Source organism: Artibeus jamaicensis, unplaced genomic scaffold, assembly GCF_021234435.1.
Source record: "Artibeus jamaicensis isolate MK-2021 breed Jamaican fruit bat unplaced genomic scaffold, CSHL_Jam_final contig_2170, whole genome shotgun sequence".
NCBI lineage: Eukaryota > Metazoa > Chordata > Mammalia > Chiroptera > Phyllostomidae > Artibeus > Artibeus jamaicensis.
In genome coordinates, this window is record NW_026521445.1 from 5,203,768 (window position 1) to 5,226,669 (window position 22,902).

Here is a 22,902-nt window from a genome sequence, read left to right on the forward strand (position 1 = left end):
CCTGGTACATCCGCAACTCCGCATCCCTACAGACTGGAGCGCCTGCCCGGCTCCTGGCCCGCTGACCACACTGCCACGTGTTTCTCTCATTCAGGAAAGAGTATCTGGATGCAAATGAATCAGCTCTAGTTCATGCAAAAGTATGCATCATTGCAAATGTTGGTATTATAATTCTTAACATATTAGCGGTAATATTCCTCACCATGGATCCTTCTGCTCCAGTATGTTAATTAATAGACTACATTATGCATTTGCTATTTAGAGTTTCTTCCCATCCATATGTCAATTCCATTGTCTAAGTGAGGATGTTAGACATGTTAGGAGACACGAACATATATATAACTTTTATTTTTATTTATTTTTTAAATCCCCCCCAAGGATACATTTATTGATTTTAGAAAGAGAGGGAGGGAGAAAGAGAGAGAAAGAAACATTGATGTGCGAGAGAAGCATAAGTTGCCTCCCATACTCGCCCCAACCAGGGACTGAGCCTGCAACCTAGGCATGTGCCCTGACTGGGAATCAAACCCCCAACATTTTGGTGTATGGAGTGATGCTACAACCAACTGAGCCATCCAGGACAATCTTTAAATACGGCTACACTTTCTCAGCATACTCCTTAGTCACTCATTCCCAAGTTCCTGCTAGAATCTAAGCCTGACTTTGATCTTTAAAATGGCATCCAGTGCCTTGCATGGCCTGGCCAAGGATAACTGCCCAGCCTCGCTACGCCCCACATTCTGTGCACCAACCACAAAAAACCTCTTTTCTGTTCTTCCTCCTGGAATGCACCCTGCTCCTCCACCACCGGGTGTCTCCTTCCCCCTGCCCCGTGCCAGCTCTCCTCTTCAGGAAGCCCTTCCGGTAGTTAGCCCTGCCTCATGTCTGGGTCAGGTGCCCTGTGACATGCACCTGTAGGGCCACGTGCCCACCCCTCTTGGCAGCACTGGCTACTCTGCTTTCCCAGATATGTGCCTGAGCTCTGACAGGCACTGCTCTGCTCCTAAAGTATAAGCTCCATGGGGGTAGGAATTATGTCTTTTTTTGGTCACTACTGTGTTCCAAGTAATGAGGAGGGTTTCCAGCCCAGAGTGTACACTAATACCATCTTATAAGTACATGAATGGATTCATGCATTTAGGATAATCAATCACACCATTTGGTATGTATTTGTTTGATTTAACGACCTAAGATGGGGGTGTAGAGTAGGGTTGAGACAAGGGGGTAAGAAAGGGTAGGTAATGAGTTCCATTTGGGGCAAGCTAAGTGCCTAATAAGGTGGCTGCAGATTGTTCAAGCAGGTGAGCAGAAATACAACAGAATACCCAGCATCTCTGCAGGGCAAGCAGACCAACGGCCCTGCAGTGATGTATAGCTTTGAGAGGCAGATGTCCTGGGATGGGGCATCGCCCTCTAGACCACTGTTAGCCAGGAGAGTGATGGAAATGTTCCCTACCTGCACCATCCAGTGTGGTGGCCAGCTAGTGAGCACTGAAAATGAGCTACTGCACCTAAGGAACTAAAATTTCATTGAATTTTAAATTAAAATAAATGTAAGTAGCCACATGTGGCTGGTAGCTACTGTATTGTATAGTGCCCATCTGGAGAGCAGACACTGCTTTTCTAATTTTAAAAACACTAACGCTTCTCAACAGAGGGTGTTGAACTGGGAGAGTTTATCAGGCATAATGATCTAATTTCACAAATTACAAAATAAAGGCCTGAACAGAAGTGACTTGCACAAAACCATGGCAGCAAGAGGGCGGTAAAGGCAGAGCAGAGCCATGGTCGTCTGCATCTGAGCCAATGCTCTCTCCATTCCACAGGCTGCTTCTGTTGCTGATGCAAAAACAGCTGCAGTTTTATTTAATCCTAGTGTGTGGACTGGATGCAGCTCATGCATGAAGCCCACTAAAGATCACGTCCTCCCCCTACTGAGAGTTAGACATCGTCACTACCTCAGGTATTTTACTTGCAAATAACAGAACCCACTGTAGTGAGTCTTACGACGAAAGGAGTGTATCACAGAAGTTTCAGGGGTTTGCACAAGCTCTGAGAAAGTCTCAAAGCCAGACCCGGAGGCTCTGCAGTCTGGAGCTGTTGACAAATGACACCACCACTGCACAGAAGGGGCCCTACTGTGCCTGCCAATTGCCCCATCGCAGGATGCCTGCCTCTCAAAGCTACACATCAGTGCTTCCAGGCTCCCAGAATGCACCCCAGCTCCAACCTGTACCCATGTTAGTCTCAGTCGGATCTGAATCGAGGGGGGATGGGGCCCTGAGACCCTTGCTGCAAGGACATAAAGCAAGTTTCTGGCTTCTACTTCATATGGCAGCCCCATGAGGCAGAAAGAGTGCCTACACATAGGAAGAGAATTCTTAAAAACAAAACAAAACAAAACAAAACAAAACAGAAAAGGACCACTACCATGACTTAATAAATGTCCATGTCCTATCAATTTAATAACTTATCTGCACTGGTTTAGACCAGGAATCTTACAGCCCATCCTGCTTAGTAACATCCCTGACTCAGAGCGTTTTACAATTAAAAGTATGTCTCTACATTGCAAATTTTTTCAATTAATTCATCAGAGGTTCTTTTTAATTTTTTTAAAAGATACATTTATTCACTTGAATATGTACTGAAGGATGCTATATATGGTAGGGAGTGAATTAGGCATTTCAACTCTCAGAGCATAAAAGGTTTCTTTTAGTATTTTTTAAATCTAGATTTTCCTAATTAACAAACCCAATATAGCACAGCCATGGAGATAAATAATTCCAACAACTTTTTCCTCAGAAGTGGTGGCAGTAGGATCAAAGTGAAAGTGGATCTGAGAGATCCTCTAAGAACTGAAAATTAGTATAATGGGGGCATGAGCACCAAGGCCCTCTCCATCCTAAAAGTCTACAAAACCAAGAAAAGGGCCACAAGTCACTTGCACGTGTTGGAGTCTGAGGGGGCAGAGGGGGACAAGAAATGCTGTCTTCGACGGTGACCGTGATGGGAGAAGCCAGGAAAGGGGTTTGCATTTTGACAGAAAGGGGAGGGTACCCCAACCCAGTATGCAACCTAGTGAGCAAACTAGATGGAGTTCACCCCAGGCAGCCCTGGAGAGAGAGCTGGCCTTGTAGATGTGGGGGCCCTGTCCTGAGGGTTGACTGGCATCCAACTAGAGTGGCGTCAAGATAGGAGCATGGAGGGCTATGAACTAGACCGTCAGAGACCCCACAGATATGGTGCCAGCGAAGGAGCGAGAGCCTAGGCTTCTGAAAGCGCCCAGGACATGAGGATTACGTGTCCCCACAAGAAAGCTGCAAACCCCCCCCATGACTCCCCAGCACCAACCCCGCTGTCTCCAGCTGCCCACACTTGTGCAGAGAGCCTGTTACCACATCCCACCAGCCTTCAGCTGCCTCCCAGTTGAAGTCCACATGTGCAATTACATCTTTCACAATACACCAAGCAGACAGAAAAAGAAGGAAATTAAAGGATCGTGAGGGCTATTGTTACTGAGCACAGAGTGGCTGTCACAGCAGCCGGCTGTCAAAGAAGCTTCCCCGGGGAGCAAGGACAGGCTGGGGTCACCGAGCTCCAGCTTGCAGTAGAGCAGCAGGGTAACAGCTAAAGTTCAAAAATCCCAATTTCACTACATTCCCAGCTCAGCCTGTCACAGTCAGTTTTGGAAAATATAAATCAGACCATGTTGCTCCCCGACCTCAAGCCCTCCCATGGCTCCTACTGCATTTAAAGGGGAAGCCGGGCCCTCTTCACAGTCCGCTGTCACCTCTCCTCCAGACTCACAGGGACTCCTCACCACACACCCCCGCGCATCCGGCCCCACGGCTCCCTCCCTCCTGTGCCTCAGTTGTTCTTTGTTCCATCTCAGGGCCTTCGTGCTTGCCCTTCCCTCTACCTGATGTGGTCCAGCCCCAGGTCTTCCCCGGCTGCCTCCACTCCTCACCCATCTCTCAGCGGAGTGCCACCTATGGCCTCGAAGGGGCCCTTCCTGCCCTTCCCGACAGAAGTGGCTCTCACACCTTGGCCCTCCACCACGACACGGGCTTCGTTATGCTCGCTCCCTTGTCAGCTTGTTTGTGCTGGCTTCACCCCTGGAACACAAGCCAAGGGAGGCAGGGACACGGGCTGCCTCATTATTTATTTTAACTCGGCCCTTAAAACAGCATTTAGACCACTTATTTGGTTTTATAAGTAAATTAATTAAATTAAAAGAAAAGGAGATGGTTACTTTCGAAAATTAAAATGTATCCATTCAGGACTTCCAGCCAAGATGGAGGCGTAGGTAGACACACTGTACCTCCTCCCACAACCAAAAGAAGGACAACAATTTAAAAGCAAAAAACAACCAGAACTGACAGAAAGTCGAACTGTATGAAAGTCCAACAACCAAGGAGTTAAAGAAGAAACACCCATCCACACCTGTAGGAGGGGTGGAGTCAGGCAGCTGGAGGGGAGAGGATTTGAGGCAAGTCAGTGGCTGGCAGACTGGGTGGTCCCACATGCATACACAGATAAACCAGGAGGAACAACTGGGGAGCAAGACAGACCACGCAACCCAGGGCTTCAGCGTGGGAAATAAATCCTCAAACCGCTGATTGAAAACACCTTTGGGGGCTGAGGCACCAGTGGGAGGAACCCCCAGCCTCACAAAAGAGTTTGCTGGAGAGACCCACTGGGTCCTAGAATGCGCACAAGCCAACCCACCTGGGAATCAGCACCAGAGGGGCTCAATTTGCTTGTGGGAAGTGGGGGAAGTGACTGAAATCCGGCAAAGAGTGGAGCAAGCACCACTGTTCCCTCTCGGACCCTCCTCCACATACAGCGTCATGACATAGCCATATGGGTTACTCCCCACAAGTGAACACCTAAGGCTCCACCCCTTACCACGTAACAGGTGCATCAAGGCACAAAAAAATGGCCCAAATGAAAGAACAGATCAAAGCTCCAGAAAAAATAAAACTAAGCAACAAAGATATAGCCAATCTATCAGATGCACAGTTCAAAACACTGGTAATGAGGATGCTCACAGAATTGGTTGAACTTGGTCACAAATTAGATGAAAAAATGAAGGGTATGCTAAGTGAAATAAAGGAAAATGTACTGGGAACCAATAGTGATGGGAAGGAAACTGGGATTCAAATCAATGGTGTGGACCAGAAGGAAGAAAGAAACATAACATCCAATTAGAAAAGAATGAAGAAACAAGAATTCAATAAAATGAGGAGAGGCTTAGGAATCTCCAGGACATCTTTAGATGTTCCAACATCTGAATTATAAGGGTGCCAGGAGGAGAAGAGGAACAGCAACAAGTGGAAAACTTATTTGAACAAATAATAAAGGAGAACTTCCCCATTCTGGCAAAGGAAATAGACTTCCAGGAAATCCAGGAAGCTCAGAGAGTCCCAAAGAAGTTGGACCCAAGAAGGAACACACCAAGGCCCATCATAATTATATTAGCCAAGATTAAAATGAAGGAGAGAATCCTAGAAGCAGCAAGAGATAAGGGGACAGTCACCTGCAAAGGAGTTCCCAGCAGACTGTCAGCTGATTTCTCAAAAGAGACCTTACAGGCAAGACCTTACTTGGAAAGAAGTATTCCAAGTCATGAAAGGCAAGGACCTACGTCCAAGATTGCTCTACCCAGCAAAGCTTTCATTTAGAATGGAAGGGCAGATAAAGTGCTTCTCAGATAAGGACAAGTTAAAGGAGTTCTTCATTACCAAGCCCTTAAAAGGACTTATCTAAAAAAAAAAAAAAGAAGATAAAAAATATGAACAGTAAAATAACAGCAAACTCACAATTATTAACAACCACACCTAAAGCAAAAGCAAACTAAGCAAACAACTAGAACAGAAGCAGAACCACAGAAATGGAGATCACATGGAGGGTTATCAACAGGGGAGTGGGAGGGGGAGAGAGGGGGAAAAGGTACAGAGAGTAAGTAGTGTAAACGGTAGGTAGAAAATAGACGGGGGGGGGGGTACAAACAGTATAGGAAATGGAGAAGCCAAAGAACTTACATGTATGACCCATGGGCATGAACTAAAGGGGGGGAATGTGGGTGGGAGGGGGTGTGCAGGATGGAGGGGAGTGAAGGAGGGAAAATTTATTATACTGTAATAGTATAATAAATAAAATATGCTTAAAAATGTTATCCATTCAAACATTTTTAAGGACCCTCTGGACATCAGACACTATGAGGTACTGTGGGGGCTCCACAGACGAATCAGACCCTGTCCTCACAAGGCTCCCCATCCAGGAACGTATGACAGGCACAAAAAGGGCTCTTGATAAAGCTCTGGGTTCCACAATTCCCCAGGCCCAAGAGTCACCTGGGGCAAGTGGTAAATGTACTGACCCCTGGCTCCTCCCAAACCCACTACACCTCCCGGAGTAGAGCTCAGGGATCCCAGCAAATGCCCCTGACCTTTGGGGGATGAAGAGAAGGCTGGGCACTTCAGGGCCAGAGAACCTACAAGCAAAGGAAAGAAGCCAGGAAATGGGGGGAGGAACACAAAGCAGCACTCGGTCCCATTGGTCAGTTGCACTTAGGGAAGCGATGGTGAGATGAAGTGGAAAGGTAGCCTGAGGACCCAGTGTGGTGAGCCCAGGACATGGGGCTGGTTCTGAAAAGAAAGTGAGAGCATAAGATAAGGAGTCAATTTATAGATAAAGGCTCAGAAAGGGTTGGGGAGCCACCTGAAGTCACACGGGTAGAGGGAGAGGCCAGGACTCAAACCGGTACTCTGACTTCAGAGATGAAGTGGGGAAGGGGAAGGACAAAACTACCCCTTACTGAGTCCCTGCTGTCCCCAGGCACAGAGTGACTGACTTTCATTTAGGATTAAACCTCACTACAGCTCTGTGAGGTAAGAAGCCCAAACTGAAGACCTAGCCTTTCACCAAAAGCAGAAAGGAAAGGGCAATGTGAGAGATTCTAAGGAGGCAGATGCAACAGGTTGTGTGATAGAGGGGACAACGGATGGAACGGGGACACCCCCCGTGGAAGGGAGACACCCCAGTAGAAGGGGGACAGCCCCGCTGGAGCACACTGGCTTCTCACCAGCGCCCTGCCTGCGTTTCATTAACTGCCTCCATGGGGCCTGTTTTGGTGTCTGGCTTTCTTCCCTCACATGTTCTTCACTTTTTATTTAAATCGCTTTGTCACTGGGACACCACACAGACTTTAGCTGCTGGTTTGCACATACCACAAGTGGAAGCAAAGGAAGGCTGAACAAGAATGCCCTGAGTTTGCAGCAGGCAGGCCCAAAAGAAACCTCCTCTCCCATCTGGATGCCACAAAAAGCCACCAGCAGTGCTGAATCAGGACTATAGAGACCCAGAATTCAGGCTCGCCTCAGCTGACTTCCTTTTTAGGCCCCTGTTAAAAATTAGTTACTCAGACAAAAACATTGATTTTCGTGTTATATTTACAAAATAAAAATTCAAAAACCCATGTAACAATATATACATAATGTTTTTTTCTTTTATATTTATCTACAAAAATAAACATAATGGTTTCGTGCATGTAATGGATTAAACACCCAAATATAAACAATATAGAAAAGAAAGAAACATGGGTGAATATTTTTCTAGTTTTTAAAATACATAAGCAATGAGGGGGGAAAGGAAGATGGCTATGGAGTAGGACGGAGCGGATTCCAGCTCCTGTACACATGGGTGAAAATCCTGGCAGATCTACTGAGGAAGAGCACAATCAACTAACAGATCCACAGCATTTATGAAATTGGGAGAGCAGCGATTGTGATGGACTCTGAGGGACCGGTCAGCGGCAGGTCAGTGGGGCCTCAGGGAGTTGAGTGGAAACAGGAGTGGCGGGGGCTGCGGGCCAGCGTCCGTGGCCAGGCAGCCCCAGTGCTGCAGCCGCTGCGGCCAGTTGGGGTTCAGAGGCTTTGGTCTGGGACCAGCGCCAGAAGCATCATCCACAGGAGCCCAGGCACCCAGAAGCCTCAGTAGGCGACCAGCGCCGGACATCAGCTCCCTCCCTCCCTGTCTAAGCAACACCAGGCAGAGACCTGTCTGCTTGAGTTTACACAAAGGGTAACAAAGACAAAGGGCCACGTTCAACTGCGGACTCTGTGGTCACCAGCCCGGGAGAATTGAGAGGCGCATTGTCCTCACCAGTCTGGCTGGGGATTGGGCTGGGCTGAGAGGCAGGCTGTCTGGAGAGGTGTTTTTTTGTTTTGTTGTGTTGTGTTTTGTTTTATTTTGTTTTTGAAAATGGACTGAGGTGCTCTCCTGCCACGGCTTGCTTCCCACCCAGCCTGGCAGCGATCCAGAGAAGGGGCGGAGGGATTTGAGTCCCGCCACAGGTCTGGGAAGGACCATGCCAGGACCTCGGGACCCAGGCAGCCTGGCGGGCGCGGGTGCCCACACCCCAGCCCACAGAGAGGTCCTGCTGCAACCAGAAAAACCGGTTTGGACAGTTTAAAACCAACAAGGGAAGTTTTTTTTGTTGTTTTGTTTTGTGTTTTTTTGTTTGGCTGGTTGTTTTTTTTTTAGTAATCATATATTTTTAATTGTATTATTGCTTTATCTTTCAATACTTTGTTCCTCTCCTTTCTTTTTTCCTGTTTTAGTCCTTCTTCCTTTCTTTCCAAACTTAATTGCTTTTTTCTCCCTTCTCCTGCCTTTTTTGTTTTGTTTTGTTTTGTTTTGTTTTGTCTCTTTGTTTGTTGCTTTGTTTTCTTTTACCCACAAGAGGCACAAACAACTGGGAACTGTGAAAAGACCAGAGTGGGACCCATAGAGGTGGCATCTCAACAACAGAGGCAGAGAAACAAATTTCACTTTGCTATAGCAAAGAAGCCACAAGTTGCTACATACTTGTATTATATTTTTTCATTATTCTCACTTCTTTTATATTTTAATAGTATCTTTGTATTCCTCTTCTTTCTGTATAGGCTTCTTAGTTTTGGCTGGTTATATTGTATTACTTGACAGGTTTCCTCTGTTCTTTCCTCCACAGTGTATTGCCAATTTTCTATACCTCACACCTCTTGTTTTCCTTTAGCTAACTACCTGAAGCTCTACACCCCCTATTCAGACAGATCACACAGGGTCAGTCATATGATTGTTGCTCTAATATTATTGTAAATAATAGCTGTTCTATACAACTGTAAATACTTCACAACAAATCTCCCAGATCTTAGCCCACTTTACAGGTTCCTGAATTCTATTACTGGAGTAATTAACTCTATTTGCTCACAAGCTACACCTATTTACTATTCTTTACTCTCACCTTACCTCCAAATCTGACCGTCTGCAACCTCACTGCTTTCTAGTTCCAACTCCCAAGCCTTCCTTCCCCAACAAGAGGCTTATCTTTTGTCCATCCTTTTGTAAAAGTGGCAAGTTGGGTTGAAGATTACGGTTAACACTATATATAGCCCAAAGATCTTCTATCTCTTCTCTACTGGCTGTGACTGTGAATATCATAAAATACTCTTCTGCTGTCATAAACCATTTTGCCTCCCCCTCCAACTGATCATACACACATGAAAAAAGGAGTAGGTGGAAGCAGAGAACATCAAGATACCTGCAGAAGACTGCACCACTGAATTTCACAAGTATTCTACCACAGAAGTTCACACCATAAACCCAGGGAGTCAGAACAGATCAATTTTAGAAGCTGAGGCTAACAAGAAGAGTCTCACAAACAATGGGAAGACAAAGAAACAATCCCCAAATGAATAAAAAGGAGGAAGCCTCAGAAAGAATGTTAGATGAAAGAGAGGCAAGTCAGCTATCAGATATTGAATTTAAAGCACTGGTTATCAGGAAGTTCAAAGAGTTCACGATGAGCTCCCAGAAACTACAGGGAAGCTACAATGAACTCACCGCAAACTATATCAACATGAAAAAAATAGAAATTATCAGCAAGGGACAAGAGGAAATGAACAATACAATTTCCAAATTAAAGAACATAGTAGAAGTTATCAAAAGTAGAATCAGTGAGGGGGAAGATTATAGATCAGCAAGTTGGAGGACAAAGTAGAAAAAATCTCACAGAAAGAGCAAGAAAAGGAAAAGAAGCTCAGAGAGAATGAAGAGGGATTAAGAAAAATGCAAGATAACATGAAATGTAATAATATCCGAATAATAGGAATACCAGAAGGAGAAGAAGAAGAACAAGGGATAGAAAACGTATTTGAAAGAGTAATGAGAGAAAATTTCCCTGATTTGAAGAGAGAAAAAGTCACACAAACCTAGGAATCACAGAGAGTCCCAATCAAGAGGAACCCAAGGAGGCCCACTCCAAGACACATCATCATCAAAATGGCAAAATTCCAAGACAAAGAGAGAATCTTAAAGGCAGCAAGGGAGAAAAAAGAAGTAACATACAAGGGAGCCCCAATAAGGTTAGCTACTGACTTCTCAATGGAAACACCCCAAGCAAGAAGAGAATGGCAAGAAATATTCCAAGTAATGAGAACCAGAGGCCTACAACCAAGGCTACTTTACCCAGCAAGGCTCTCAATCAAGATAGAAGGCCAAATAAAGAGCTTTCAAGACAAAAGAAGTCTAAAAGAATATGCCTCCACCAAACCAGCCCTACAAGAAATACTAAAAGGACTGCTTTAAGGAAAGGAAGGAAAAGAGAGAAATAGAGAGAAACACAGGTACAAAAATGGCAATGAATAAGTATCTATCAATAATAACCTTAAACGTAAATGGATTAAATGCTCCAATCAAAAGACACAGAATAGCTGAGTGGATAAGAAAGCATGACCCTCACATATGCTGCCTAGAAGAGACCCACCTCAGGACAAAAGACCATCACAGACTAAAAGTGAAAGGCTAGAAACAAATTTTCTAAGCAAATGGACAAGAAAAGAAAAGCTGGGGTAGCAATTCTCATATCAGACAAAATAGACTTCAAAAAAAGGGCCATAAAGAGAGACCCAGAAGGTCACTTCATAATACTCAAGGGAAGAATCCACCAAGAAGACATTAACATCATGAATATATATGCACCCAACATCGGAGCACCCAAATATATAAAGAAAATCTTAGAGGACTTTAAGAAAGATATTGACAGCAACACAATTATAGTAGGGGATTTTAACACCCCCACTGTCAAAAATGAACAGATCTTCCAAACAAAATATCAACAAAGATATTGCAGCATTAAACAACACCCTAGATGAAATGGACTTAACGGATATATATAGAGCCCTTCATCCCAAAGAAGCCAAATACACATTCTTTTCAAATGCACCTGGAACATTTTAAAAGATAGACCACATGATAGGACACAAAATGAGCCTCAACAAATTCAAGAAAATTGAAATCATACCAATTATTTTCTCTGACCACAAGGGACTGAAATTGGAAACCAACCCCAAAGGAAAAAAACCCAGAACACCCAAAATCATGGAGACTGAATGGTATGCTATTAAACAATGAATGGGTCAAGAATGAAATTAGGGAAGAAATCGAAAAGTTTCTGGAAACAAATGAAAATGAACACTCAACAACCCAAAACTTATGGGACACAGCCAAGGCAGTCCTGAGAGGGAAGTTCATAGCAATACAGGCCTACCTAAAGAAGCCAGAAACACTGCAAACAAACAACCTTACCCTACGCCTGCAAGAACTCGAGGAACAACAACAAAGACAGTCCAGAGCAAGTAGAAAGAAGGAAATAACCAAGATCAGAGCAGAATTAAATGACACCGAAACTAAAAGCACAATTCTAAGGATCAATGAATCCAGGAGTTGGTTTTTTCAAAAGATAAACAAAATGACAAGCCTTTAAGTAGGTTCATCAAGAAAAGAAGAGAGAAGATACAAATAAACACAATCATAAATGAAAGAGGAGAGATTACAACTGATACCACAAAAATAGAAGGAATTGTAAGAAATTACTATGAAGAACTATATGCCAAGAAGTTTGAAAACCTAGGTGAAATGGACACATTTCTAGAAAAATATAATCTTCCAAAACTCAATGAAAAAGAAGCAGAAAACCTGCACAGACCAATAACAGCAAATGAAATTGAAACGGTAGTCAAAAAACTCCCGTCACACAAAAGCTCTGGACCAGATGGTTCCACAGGAGAATTCTACAAAGCATTTAAGGAAGAGCTAACCCCTATTCTTCATAGACTATTCCAAAAAATCCAAAATGATGGAAAACTCCCAAACTCTTTTTATGAAGCCAGCATCATCCTAATTCCAAAACCAGATAGAGACACAACAAAGAAAGAAAACTTCAGGCCAATATTGCTGATGAACATAGACACTAAAATCCTCAACAAAATGCTGGCAAATCGCATCTAACAATATATCAAAAAGATCATACACCATGACCAAGTGGGATTCATCCCAGGGATGCAAGGATGGTTCAATATTCGCAAATCAGTAAATGTAATACATCACATAAACAAAAGCAAAGACAAAAACCACATGATCATATCAATAGACACGGAAAAAGCTTTTGATAAAGTACAACACCCATTTATAATAAAGGCACTCAGCAAAGTGGGAATAGAGGGAGCATTCCTCAATATAATAAAGGCCATATATGAGAGACCTACAGCCAACATCATACTCAATGGGAAAAAACGAAAATCTTTTCTACTAAGATCAGGAACAAGACAAGGTTGTCCACTTTCACCACTTCTATTCAATACAGTATTGGAAGTTTTAGCCACAGCGATCAAGCAAGAAAAGGAAATAAAAGGCATCCAAATCAAAAAGGAGGAAACAAAACTGTCACTGTTTGCAGATGACATGATAGTGTACATGGAAATCCTATAGAGTCTACCAAAAAACTGCTCGAACTAATAAATGAATTTGGCAAAACAGCAGGTTACAAAGTCAATATCCAGAAATCAAAGGCATTCTTGTATACTAACAATAAGTCAGCAGAAGCAGAAATCAAGGGAAAAAATCCCATTTGATATAGCAAAAACAAAAATAAAATATCTGGGAATAAACCTAACCAAGGAGGTAAAAGACCTGTATGCAGAAAACTACACAACACTGAAGAAAGAAATCAAGGAAGACACAAACAAATGGAAACATATACCATGTTCATGGATTGGAAGAATTAACATCATCAAAATGCCCATACTACCTAAAGCAATTTACAGATTCAATGCAATACCTACTAAAGTACCAATGGCATATTTCACAGACATAGAACAAACACTTCAAAAATTTATATGGAACCATAAACTACCCGGAACAGCAGCCGCAATTCTGAGAAAGAAGAACAAAGTAGGAGGGATCACAATACCTGATATCAAACTGTATTACAAGGCCACTGTAATCAAAATAGCCTAGTACTGGCATAAAAACAGGCACATAGACCAATGGAACAGAACAGAGAACCTAGAAATGAACCCAACTCTCTACAATCAATTAATATTCAACAAAGGGGGCAGTAACATAAAATGGAGTAAAGATAGCCTCTTCAGCAAATGGTTTGGGAGAACTAGACAGCTACGTGCAAAAAAATGAATTGAGCAAACACACCATCACCAAAAAAACAAAAAGACAAAAGTGACACCATAAGTCCTAGAGGAGAACATTGAAAAATCTCAGATATTTCACACAGCAACATTTTTACTGATATGTTCCCTAGAGCAAGGAATATAAAAGAAAGAATAAACAAATGGGATCTCATCAAACTAAAAAGCTTCTGCGTGGCTGAAGAAAACAGTATTAAAATAAAAAGACAACCAACTGTATGGGAAAACATATTTGCCAATGATACCTCAGACAAAGGTTTAATCTCCAAAATATACAAAGAACTCAACATGACTGCACTCTAAGAAGACAACTAACCCAATTAAAAAATGGGAAAAGGACTTGAACAGACAATTCTCCAAGGAGGACACACAGAGGATCTAGAGACACATGAAAAGATGCTCAATATCGCTAGTCATCAGAGAGATGCAATTTAAAACCACAATGAGATACCACTTTACACTGGTCAGAATGGCTATCATAAACAAAGCAACAAACAACAAATGTTGGAGAGGTTGTGGAAAAAGGGGACCCTAGTTCACTGTTGGTAGGATTGCAGACTGGTACAACCATTATGGAAAACAATATGGAATTTTCTCGGAAAGATAAAAATCAACCTGCCTTTTGACCCAGCAATTCCACTGCTAGGATTATATCCTAAGAACCCTAAAGCACCAATCCCAAAGAACCTATACACCTCAACGTTCATAGCAGCACAATTTACAATAGCCAAGAGTTGGAAGCAACCTAGGTGTCCATCAGTAAATGAATGGATCAAAAAATTATGGTACATATACACAATGCAGTTCTATGCAGCAGAAAGAAAGAAGGAGCTCCTACCCTTTGCAACAGCATGGATGGAACTGGAAAGCATTATGCTGAGTGAAATAAGCCAGGTGTTGAAAGACAAATACCATATGATCTCACCTTTAACAGGAAGCTAAACAAAACAAACAAGCAAGCAAAATAAAAACAAAGACACTGAAATAGAGAACAGGGGGAAAGTGACCAGAGGGGAGAGGGGAGGGGATTTCAGGGGAAGTAGGGGAGGGATTTAGAGGAACAAGTATAAAGGACACAGGGACAACTAAGGGGGTTGGAAATGGGAGGGAGGTGGGGAGCATGAGGTAGGGTGGGCTGGGATGGGAGTAATAGACAGAAAACTGTACTTAAAAAATAATTAAATTTAAAAAAAGAAAAATATATATATATATAAGCAATGAAAAATTGTAAAGGAAAACAGACGAGTTTAACCTTTCAGACAAGATGGAAGTGGGATGGCTCCAGGTTTTCTTTCCAAAGCCACAAGGGCATCCTGTATCACTTAAAACAGTTCCCTAACCTGAGCAATTAGAAGGGGGCAGGTGGCAGGCAAGTTCGAAGCAATTGCAACACACCTTCGTAAAAGGTGTGGGGCCGCTACAATTCCAGGCAAAATGGAAACCGCCTCAGTCCGCAAGAACCAAGCCAAACCTCACGAGTCGTTCTTGCATTCTTGCCCCAACTCAACTAAGCTCATTTAAACAGGCCACCTTATTGTCTCAAACGAAACAGAGCTATTTTCTTCTATAACCTAAACGGGTTATAGAAGAAAGAAAGTCCCAGGCTGGTGACTTTCTTCCTTTTTCTCTTCGAGTGCCACGTTAAGAACTCCAGCCAATAATCTCTTTCTGAGTTTCCTCTTAAGTGAGTTGGGAGTATTGTTTCCTAAAAGTTTTTCCTGTGATTCCTATAAGATGTGAAAGGACTGAGCTCACTGAATTTTTCCAGTAATCATAAAACACCAATACCAAAAAATGCTCCCATTTCATCAAACGTGACAGCTTCTTCCTGGGCAGAGCTCAGCGAAACACTCCATGCACTTAAAAGGAAACGAGTCCCTCCTTGCAGTTGCCTGGGCTGAGATCACAAACAGGGCTCTGAGCCTTGCAGAAGCTTGTCATTCCAGAGAAACCGGTAATACTTCGATCAGCAAAACGGTGCCACTGATGAAGTTCAGGCATGCTGCTGCTTCTGCTGCGCCCAACGCTGAGCATCGAGGTAGCCTGGCAGACCCAGTGCCCGTTGAGAGCCTGAGCCAACACATGGAGCGAATTTCACCACCATCTCCTCTTTTACAAGGGGAAACATGTTTTCTTTTCTCGGCCAAAACTGAGTAAGGATTCCTCAGGTACCGCCTGACCCCTCACCTTGCCAACACCCTGCACTATTCCTTAGTGATATATTTACAGGAACATGCCACCGCTCTCCGGGGTTACAAGGGCGCCCCTCGGTGCCTCTGCTCCCTCCTCCCCCTGGCAATCACACTTGCTTTTCTCCAGACATCTGACACCCCTTTCCCTAAGTCTAAAGGGCCCTTTAGACCTGCCGGTGTCCGAATAGCAAGAGGTGCTCCAATGTAAAAAGGAAAGAAATCCCCTCTCGAATCTCCCTCTCCATCAGCTACAGGGCCTTTCTTCCCTCCCCTTCACAGCTTAACTTCTTCACCGAGTTGCTGCTGCCATCCCCTCAGCTCCCACTGGCACGAGCCCCCACCTTCCTGAAAACAGTTCTCAGGCAGGTGCACAATGACCGGGTGCTCAGTCCCCGCCAGGCTTGACCTCCCACACTGGGAGCAGAAAGGACCTGTTTTTTAAGGGGGGCTGCAAATAAAGAGGTGATGCCTCCACCTCTGTCCTGGGATTTCTAAGAGATGGAGGTCTGACCGCTCCTGGGAACCGCCTCCCCCACTCCCAGTCTTCTCCGGAGCTGGGCAGGTGACTGACCAAGGAAGGGTGCTGGGGGGTCTTTCAATTCTTCGCTCAGTGGGGAGTGCTGTAATGGGAGGGGTGATGAAGAAACCTCATCACAGAAGGGGGAACTGTCCTCTCTTCCCCAACTGGATAAGCAAGGGGCCTGTTATTTGCTCTGTGCCTACCAAACTGGGGAGGGGAAACTGCCAAGAGATGGCAGGGCAGAGAGAAGCCTTACTCCCTCACTGCTCGGTTCATAAAACATGGATTAAGGTCACTGGGTAGGACATCTTACCAGTACCCACAAAAATGGGCAAGGGAATCTCAGCACCAGTTTATTGGAGGCATGGTCCGCCCTGCCCCCAATATCTGGGACAGGACAGGAGCCCAGGAGAAGGAAAGGGAGGAGGAGTTCCAGAGCGGGACCGCCCTTCCCCCCACACAGGTGACACACCACAAGCCTGGTGGGTGGCAATGTCAGGGAAAGCTTTAAATCACAGTCTGTTTTTCTCATAGTGGTGTTCCCCAATCTACCCAACTGAGCGGCAGGTGGGAGGCTTAATAATTATTTGTTGAATAAATAATTTGTTGACTCAATAGCTTCATCTTTATTCTCACCCTCCCTGTCCTTTTTTGCCTCATTTCATTTATTCAGTCAATAATTCACTCCTCCATAAATGTTTGCTGAAAGTTGATATATACACTGTAATTATGGAAGGGTGGTTAAGTCATGTGCCCTGCCCTCAAGAACGTTACTAGAGAAAACAAGGAAAGCAGAAGCTTGCACCACAGCAGGGAGTGACGCGAAAGCCTCACGGCAGCAGTACGACGCACCAGAGACGTTGACTCGAAAACCCACACTGCTCCCTAAGAACAAACCCAGATGGCTTTTCCTGGTCTGCTTGGATATGGGATGCTCCTGCCTGCCTTTCCCAGGACTGCTGGCCCTCTATCCCGCCTGCTAAAATGCATTTACCCTCGATGTGCCAAGGTTAGTGGTTTACATCCTAGAGAAACATCCTAGAGAAAGCAGGACAATCCATCGTCCTTGGGTCTGGGGTGGGCCAAGGGACTTCCAATGCCCTGGATGAGGCCCTGGAGAAAGGACAAGGTGCCCATGGCCTTTCACGGAACACCGCCACGTGCAATCCAGCTCAGCGAAAATGCTGCAGGTTGGGACGAAGGGAATGCTGACTATGTCACGTCCCCCGAGAGCACCAAGAGCATTCTTCCCACAGGGAGATGGCCATGCACGTGGAGATCTAAACCACCTTTGCCAGGATCACATGTGATTGACAGGTAGCTTAATAGCAGACTCTCAGTCAGAATTAATTTGCGTCTGGAGCCAGGCGTTTGCAGAAAGCTCATCACTCTACATGATTTCGTGTTTGCTTATAGTCTTCAGTTTACAGCCCTTCGGCAACCATTATGGCTTCCCACGTATATTCTTGACAGGCACTTTCATGATAAATTTTCACCTTTGTTAGAATAATGCATGCTCAATATAAAAAACCTAGAAAATACAGTAAAGTTGGTAGCAGGAAAAAAATCTCATGCATATTCTTAACACCACTGTTAATATTCTGGTGTATTTCCATTGAACCTGTTTGATTTAATAGCTACTTGGAATTAATAAGCTTCATAAGCCAACTCTGATAAAAATCACCAATAAATTAGGATATAAACTGCCATCTGTAATCTCCTTCAATTACGAAGAGGCTGTATCTCTATGACTGTAAAACAAACAATAGACTCGGTTTAAAAAGCTAAAAGCAGCGAAGAGAAAATTGGTTGAACGTGTTGTTTAATACATGCAGGCAGGCCGCCACTCTGCTCTGCTTGTCTTTCCAGATGCCCCGCAGTTGGGGATTCAGCTTGTCCAAGCTCTTGGGTAACTATGGCTTGAGATACAAACCCCTTTAAACATAAATTTCTTTTGATTGTTTAGGAAGGATAATCTCGTGTGATTCTGGGAGGCACAAAAAAAGTTCTGGTGGTGTTTGCTCCACAGGTGTACAACCACCATTATTTACCAAGATATTGAACACGGGTTTTATTTTCATCTTTGTCCTTTCTAATAGACATGCTGTTCAAGGACATTGAAAATAAAAATTATTGGCTTACCTGATCAAGAAATCGTGAAGTCCAACGTCAAAATACCTGTTCAAGGAGACACAGACAAGCATATCAGTAGAAGGTATTTAAGGAAATAGCAGACCTGACAACAAAAATCTACAACTGACATTCAGAGCCTGGTGAACAAGTGGGTTACTCTACGGTAGCTGTTCTCAAAGGGCAGCCTCTGGGGCAGCAGCAGCAGCGCTACCTGGGGTCTGCTGGAAATGTCAATTCCCAGGCCCAGCCTCAGATGTGCTGAGTCAGAAATCCTGGGGACGGTTCCAGCAATGAGATTGAGCAGACTCTGCAGGTGGTTCGGATGCAGACCCGCTGCTCCACGATGGCAAAGCTGTTTCGGTCAGTCCATGCTCCCTCTAGAAATGAAGGACCTAAGGGTGGATTGCCCAGGTACCCTCCATTTTCCAACAGGCGAGTCCTTTTGTAACACTCGTCTCAGATGTTCATGTACTCGAAAGTAAATGAAATATATTTTAAAAGCGTAAAACTGCACTGGCCAAAGGGAAGCACAGGGTGGGGAAGGGCCAGCCCTGGTCCTCCCCACTCCTCCCGAAGTCCCTGCGGCTCTTCACCAGGAGAGCCACCTCGTCCCCACCTGGGTCTGCCCGAGCGGGGAGGGAGCAGAGCGGCTCCACACCCTCGCTGGCGTGTCTCCCATTGAGCGGGGGCCTCACACCAGGCATCCAGTAAGCCTGGGGCGGGGGTGCTTCCAGCCACAGCCTTCCCCGGACACCACTAAATTTACTGAGTCCATATAAAGAACACTACCCTGGCTTCCCTGGTTAACACACTTGTTCCCCCTGCACCTCCAACCACATAGTCCTTCCCTCCCTTTGGGTCCGGCTCCAAGCAAGAAGACTGAGTGGCCAGTTTCAGGACACTGCTGTCCACTGGCTATGTCACTGCTTCTAACGCCTGGATGGAGGTGGTTGTGCACCCCGCCCACGCCACCAGACTGGCCTCCTGAGTGATCTGCCTGCGCAAGGCCCAGGTTAATTCTGTCTCTACAGACGGTGAGCAATGGACACAGAAATTCGCCCGGAGTGGGGTCCGGCTGCCCAGGCCCAGACTCTCCTTAGCCGCCAGCTCCACCCCTACCTCTGTCTCAGGAGCGCCCAGCACCTCAGCTCGCCGTCTGACATACGGCAGATGATGACTGACATTAAAACACGATTCCTTGTGGGGTCTCTTTAAATGGCAATGTTCTTTTATGACTCAAACATCTATTTGTAAGTCATGGTTACAGGGTAGGTGAGAATAGAGAAACAACGCCAAACAGTACCATTTGAAACACTTATACACATTCGGTTCAGTGGCGTTAGGTGCATTTACACCGTGTGCAACCAGCACCACCGTCTCCAGAGCGGTTTCACCTTCCCCAGCTGGAACGTCCTCTCTACCGGGTAAAGACGGATTTGGCTCCTTCCAAAAGGTTCAAGGGTGGGGTCTCTTCTGTGGGGCTGTGTCTTTCATTTCAAGACATGAGCAAACCAATGAACTTTCTAGAAATATGTTCCCACTCGTTGGAAACAGACACTTGGAAAAGGCGTCTCAGGACAATGGACTAGGAATGGAATAAGCCCCTTTCTCTTTCTCTCTCTTTCTTTCTTCCTTTCTACATTATTATCTCTTTTAACCCTCACAACAAACCCTGCAAAATGGGTCCCCATTTAACAAAGCCACCTGTCCTTATGCCCAGCCACGTAGCTAGTAAATTGATGTATCAGGATCCAGCTGAGCGTACCAAATGCCCAAGTCTGTGCTCACTCCCTTCACGCATCCGGCCACTGACTCACTTAACCAATATTTACCACATGCTTACGATGTGCCAGACAGTGGAGAGTTGGCAATGCACAGCCCATGACCCCTAGCAAAGAGATGGCAGCGCCAACAATAATCTCAATACAGTATGGTCAATATCAAACATTTTCTCCCATCATAAATGGCAAACTCCTTGAGGGCACCAGGCCGAGTCTCAGGAAGTATCTGCTGAGTGGATCCACCTGTGAATGATATGCTGCCATGGCACACGTCTCACGGTGCAGACTGAACACGCTCAAAAGTAGTTATTTAACACACAAACTATTGTATGTAAATACACGAGATAAATATCCACAGATGGAAATGTGGCTTCTCTTTGGAAATAACATACCTCTCAAACTGCAGCACAATTATTCTCATCACTTTCTGAGAGAACAATCTCTCACGGCTTCCAGCCCACAAGGTAAACCAGGATTTCCTTACAAGGACACAGTGATCTTGTGTGTGTCACTCTGGGTTCCTTTGAGAAATCAAAACCAAAAAACCTTTTTATGTGCATGTGACATGAAAGTTTTGTCGTCTGAACACCCACTGATGGCAGCGACTCGGAGTGGCTTTCAGCTCGACAGACGTATAAAAAGGAACCTGCTCGCCTACCTGGCAAGGCCCTACCTGACGGGACAGTTAACTTCCCATGACACGAGGAGTTTGAGCCTAGTGAAAGGGTGTTAGAGGTGGCGGAGCCATCAGAGAGGAAAGCGGAATGGGTGACAGTAAAGGTTCCAGCTAGCCTCGGGCTTCCTGCTTCGGTCCCTTTCAGGAAACATCTCTAGGAGTGGATTCTAACTCCCGAAGCAGCCGCTCTCGTCTGACAGCCACCAGCCAGCTGGTGGACGTGCCTGGGCTGGTGCGGCCTTGAGGATTTCTTCATCCAACGCTGACCGCTGTTTCTGTGAAAGCCTCCCTGGGCATCAAAATCAGGCTCCTGGTGCCTGACACGATGGGGCTGTGCGTGTGTCTATTCACAGAGCACAGAGACTGCGTGTCCTCGAGTTTAGCACGTCTGTGACAGAGGAGGAGTCTGGCCCACACAGCATGTCCGTGGCAGAACTCAGGCCGGAACCCACAGCAGGTTCCAGGACTTGTTCTGCTCTTCCAGGCTGCCTGTCTTTCGGGGTCCTGGTCCTCCCACCTCGGCCCCCCCAGGGCTGATTTGGCTCTTTGGGTTACAAAAGGCAATGAACTGAGGCCAGAAGTTGCACAAGCCACACAACCAGCGAGCTAAGTTTTCAAACCACAGTTGCGAGGCTGGGCAGAGTTTACATGAAGTATCACACTCAGATCTCAGTCCTTGCCTCTACTTCTCCAATTTATACCCTCCACAGGTTTTCATCTCCAGGTGGTTTACCCATCAGTGGCTGCCACACTTTCACATTCCTTCCCAGGGAGTTTGAAAACTGGCTTAGAGAGTTGGAAGTAAAAACCAAGTCAGATCACTATGAGAATAGAGCGTGCACCCAGACTCAGGAAGCCCTCGTTAGTGCCACCTGGGCCACCTAACTTAGTTTTGGAGGGTGGTAAAGATCTTAAGGTGTGTCTGCTCTAACCTCCTTACTTGAAAGATTAGAAAATAGATAAAGAAGATACAATAATTGAAAATACAAACACATAATAGCAGCACAGTTAAGGCTCACAGACCAGGTGCCCCAGACCCGTCTTTATTCAAAGTGTCACAACGCTGCCCTCCTCTCAGGAAAGTATCTGTTTTTATTTTCTGAGAATGTCTTTATTTTCTGGGAATGCTCCAGACAAACTCCTTGGAACAGGCTTTCTGATGACATCATATACCAACTGGCCTCCTGTCACACCAACTCCATCTCCGTCCGTCAATGTCACGTGGATACAGAGTCTGCAGGACGCCGCTCCCTCACTTTGTTACATTCCTCCCACAGTCCGGTTGTGGACGGATCTAACCTGCCTATCTGTTTGAGAGTTGGAGCCTGCACAGTCAAGGATGAAAGCAATGCCGGGAAAACAGGGAAGAGGGAAAGTGAACTTAGGTCAGTAAGACCCCAGCTGGCAGCCCAATCCCATCTGGTGAAATACCAAAGTCTGATGGGAATGTGGAAATTGAGGATCGCAGCCCGGGGAGGACCAAGTCTGTGAAGAGCAAACGTGGTGAAAATGCTGTTGGCCTTTCCCAGGGTGTGCTCCTCCGGGCACCAGGCAAGTGGGTCTGGCATTAGAGTATCAGGGAGCAGGTTCTGGCAAATGGACCAAAAGCCTAGTGACCTGGACACCTTACAGTGTTAGAGGAAGAGAGACAGGTGCCAGAGCCAGGAATAAATGGCTCAGGAGTGAAAAGCTTTCCCAAACTACAGCAGAAAACACATCTCCCTGGATGTGGGGATAGAGACTCAAGGTCTCAGCTTGTGTTCTCCCACTTAACAGTATTTGTCCTTGGGCCAAAAAATCATTCCTCCGTGCCTTGGTTTTCATAATTGTGAAAAAATGAACAAATGTAATGTGTACTTCATAAACATTCCACAAATGGCCAGTAATTTTCTCTCCTCCTTAGACTTTACTGAGTTCCTGAAGCTTCATCCCCAAACTGCATTAATGCTGTGCTCATTCATTTGTCCAACATATATTTATTTATTAAGCACCTTTTAGATGTTGATACAGCAACAGATGCTCAGGGGATACAATGGTGAACAAGAGAACTAAGTTCCTACCTTTGGTATATTCT

The 22,902-nt window shown here is 45.2% G+C and overlaps 1 protein-coding gene across 5 annotated transcripts in view; it reads right to left on the minus strand.

Annotated features, from left to right (window-relative positions):
- The window catches only part of HHAT (hedgehog acyltransferase), a 246,746-nt gene that overhangs the window by 124,933 nt on the left and 98,911 nt on the right, over window positions 1-22,902 (minus strand). For all 5 annotated transcript variants that reach the window (XR_008390351.1, XM_037136997.2, XM_053658765.1 and 2 more), the window contains one exon: window positions 18,381-18,416. Coding sequence is in view for 4 of the 5 variants with exons in the window: in XM_037136997.2 (XP_036992892.2) it covers window positions 18,381-18,416 (36 nt within the window). In the remaining variant the exon portion in view is untranslated. The remainder of the gene's footprint in view (window positions 1-18,380; window positions 18,417-22,902) is intronic.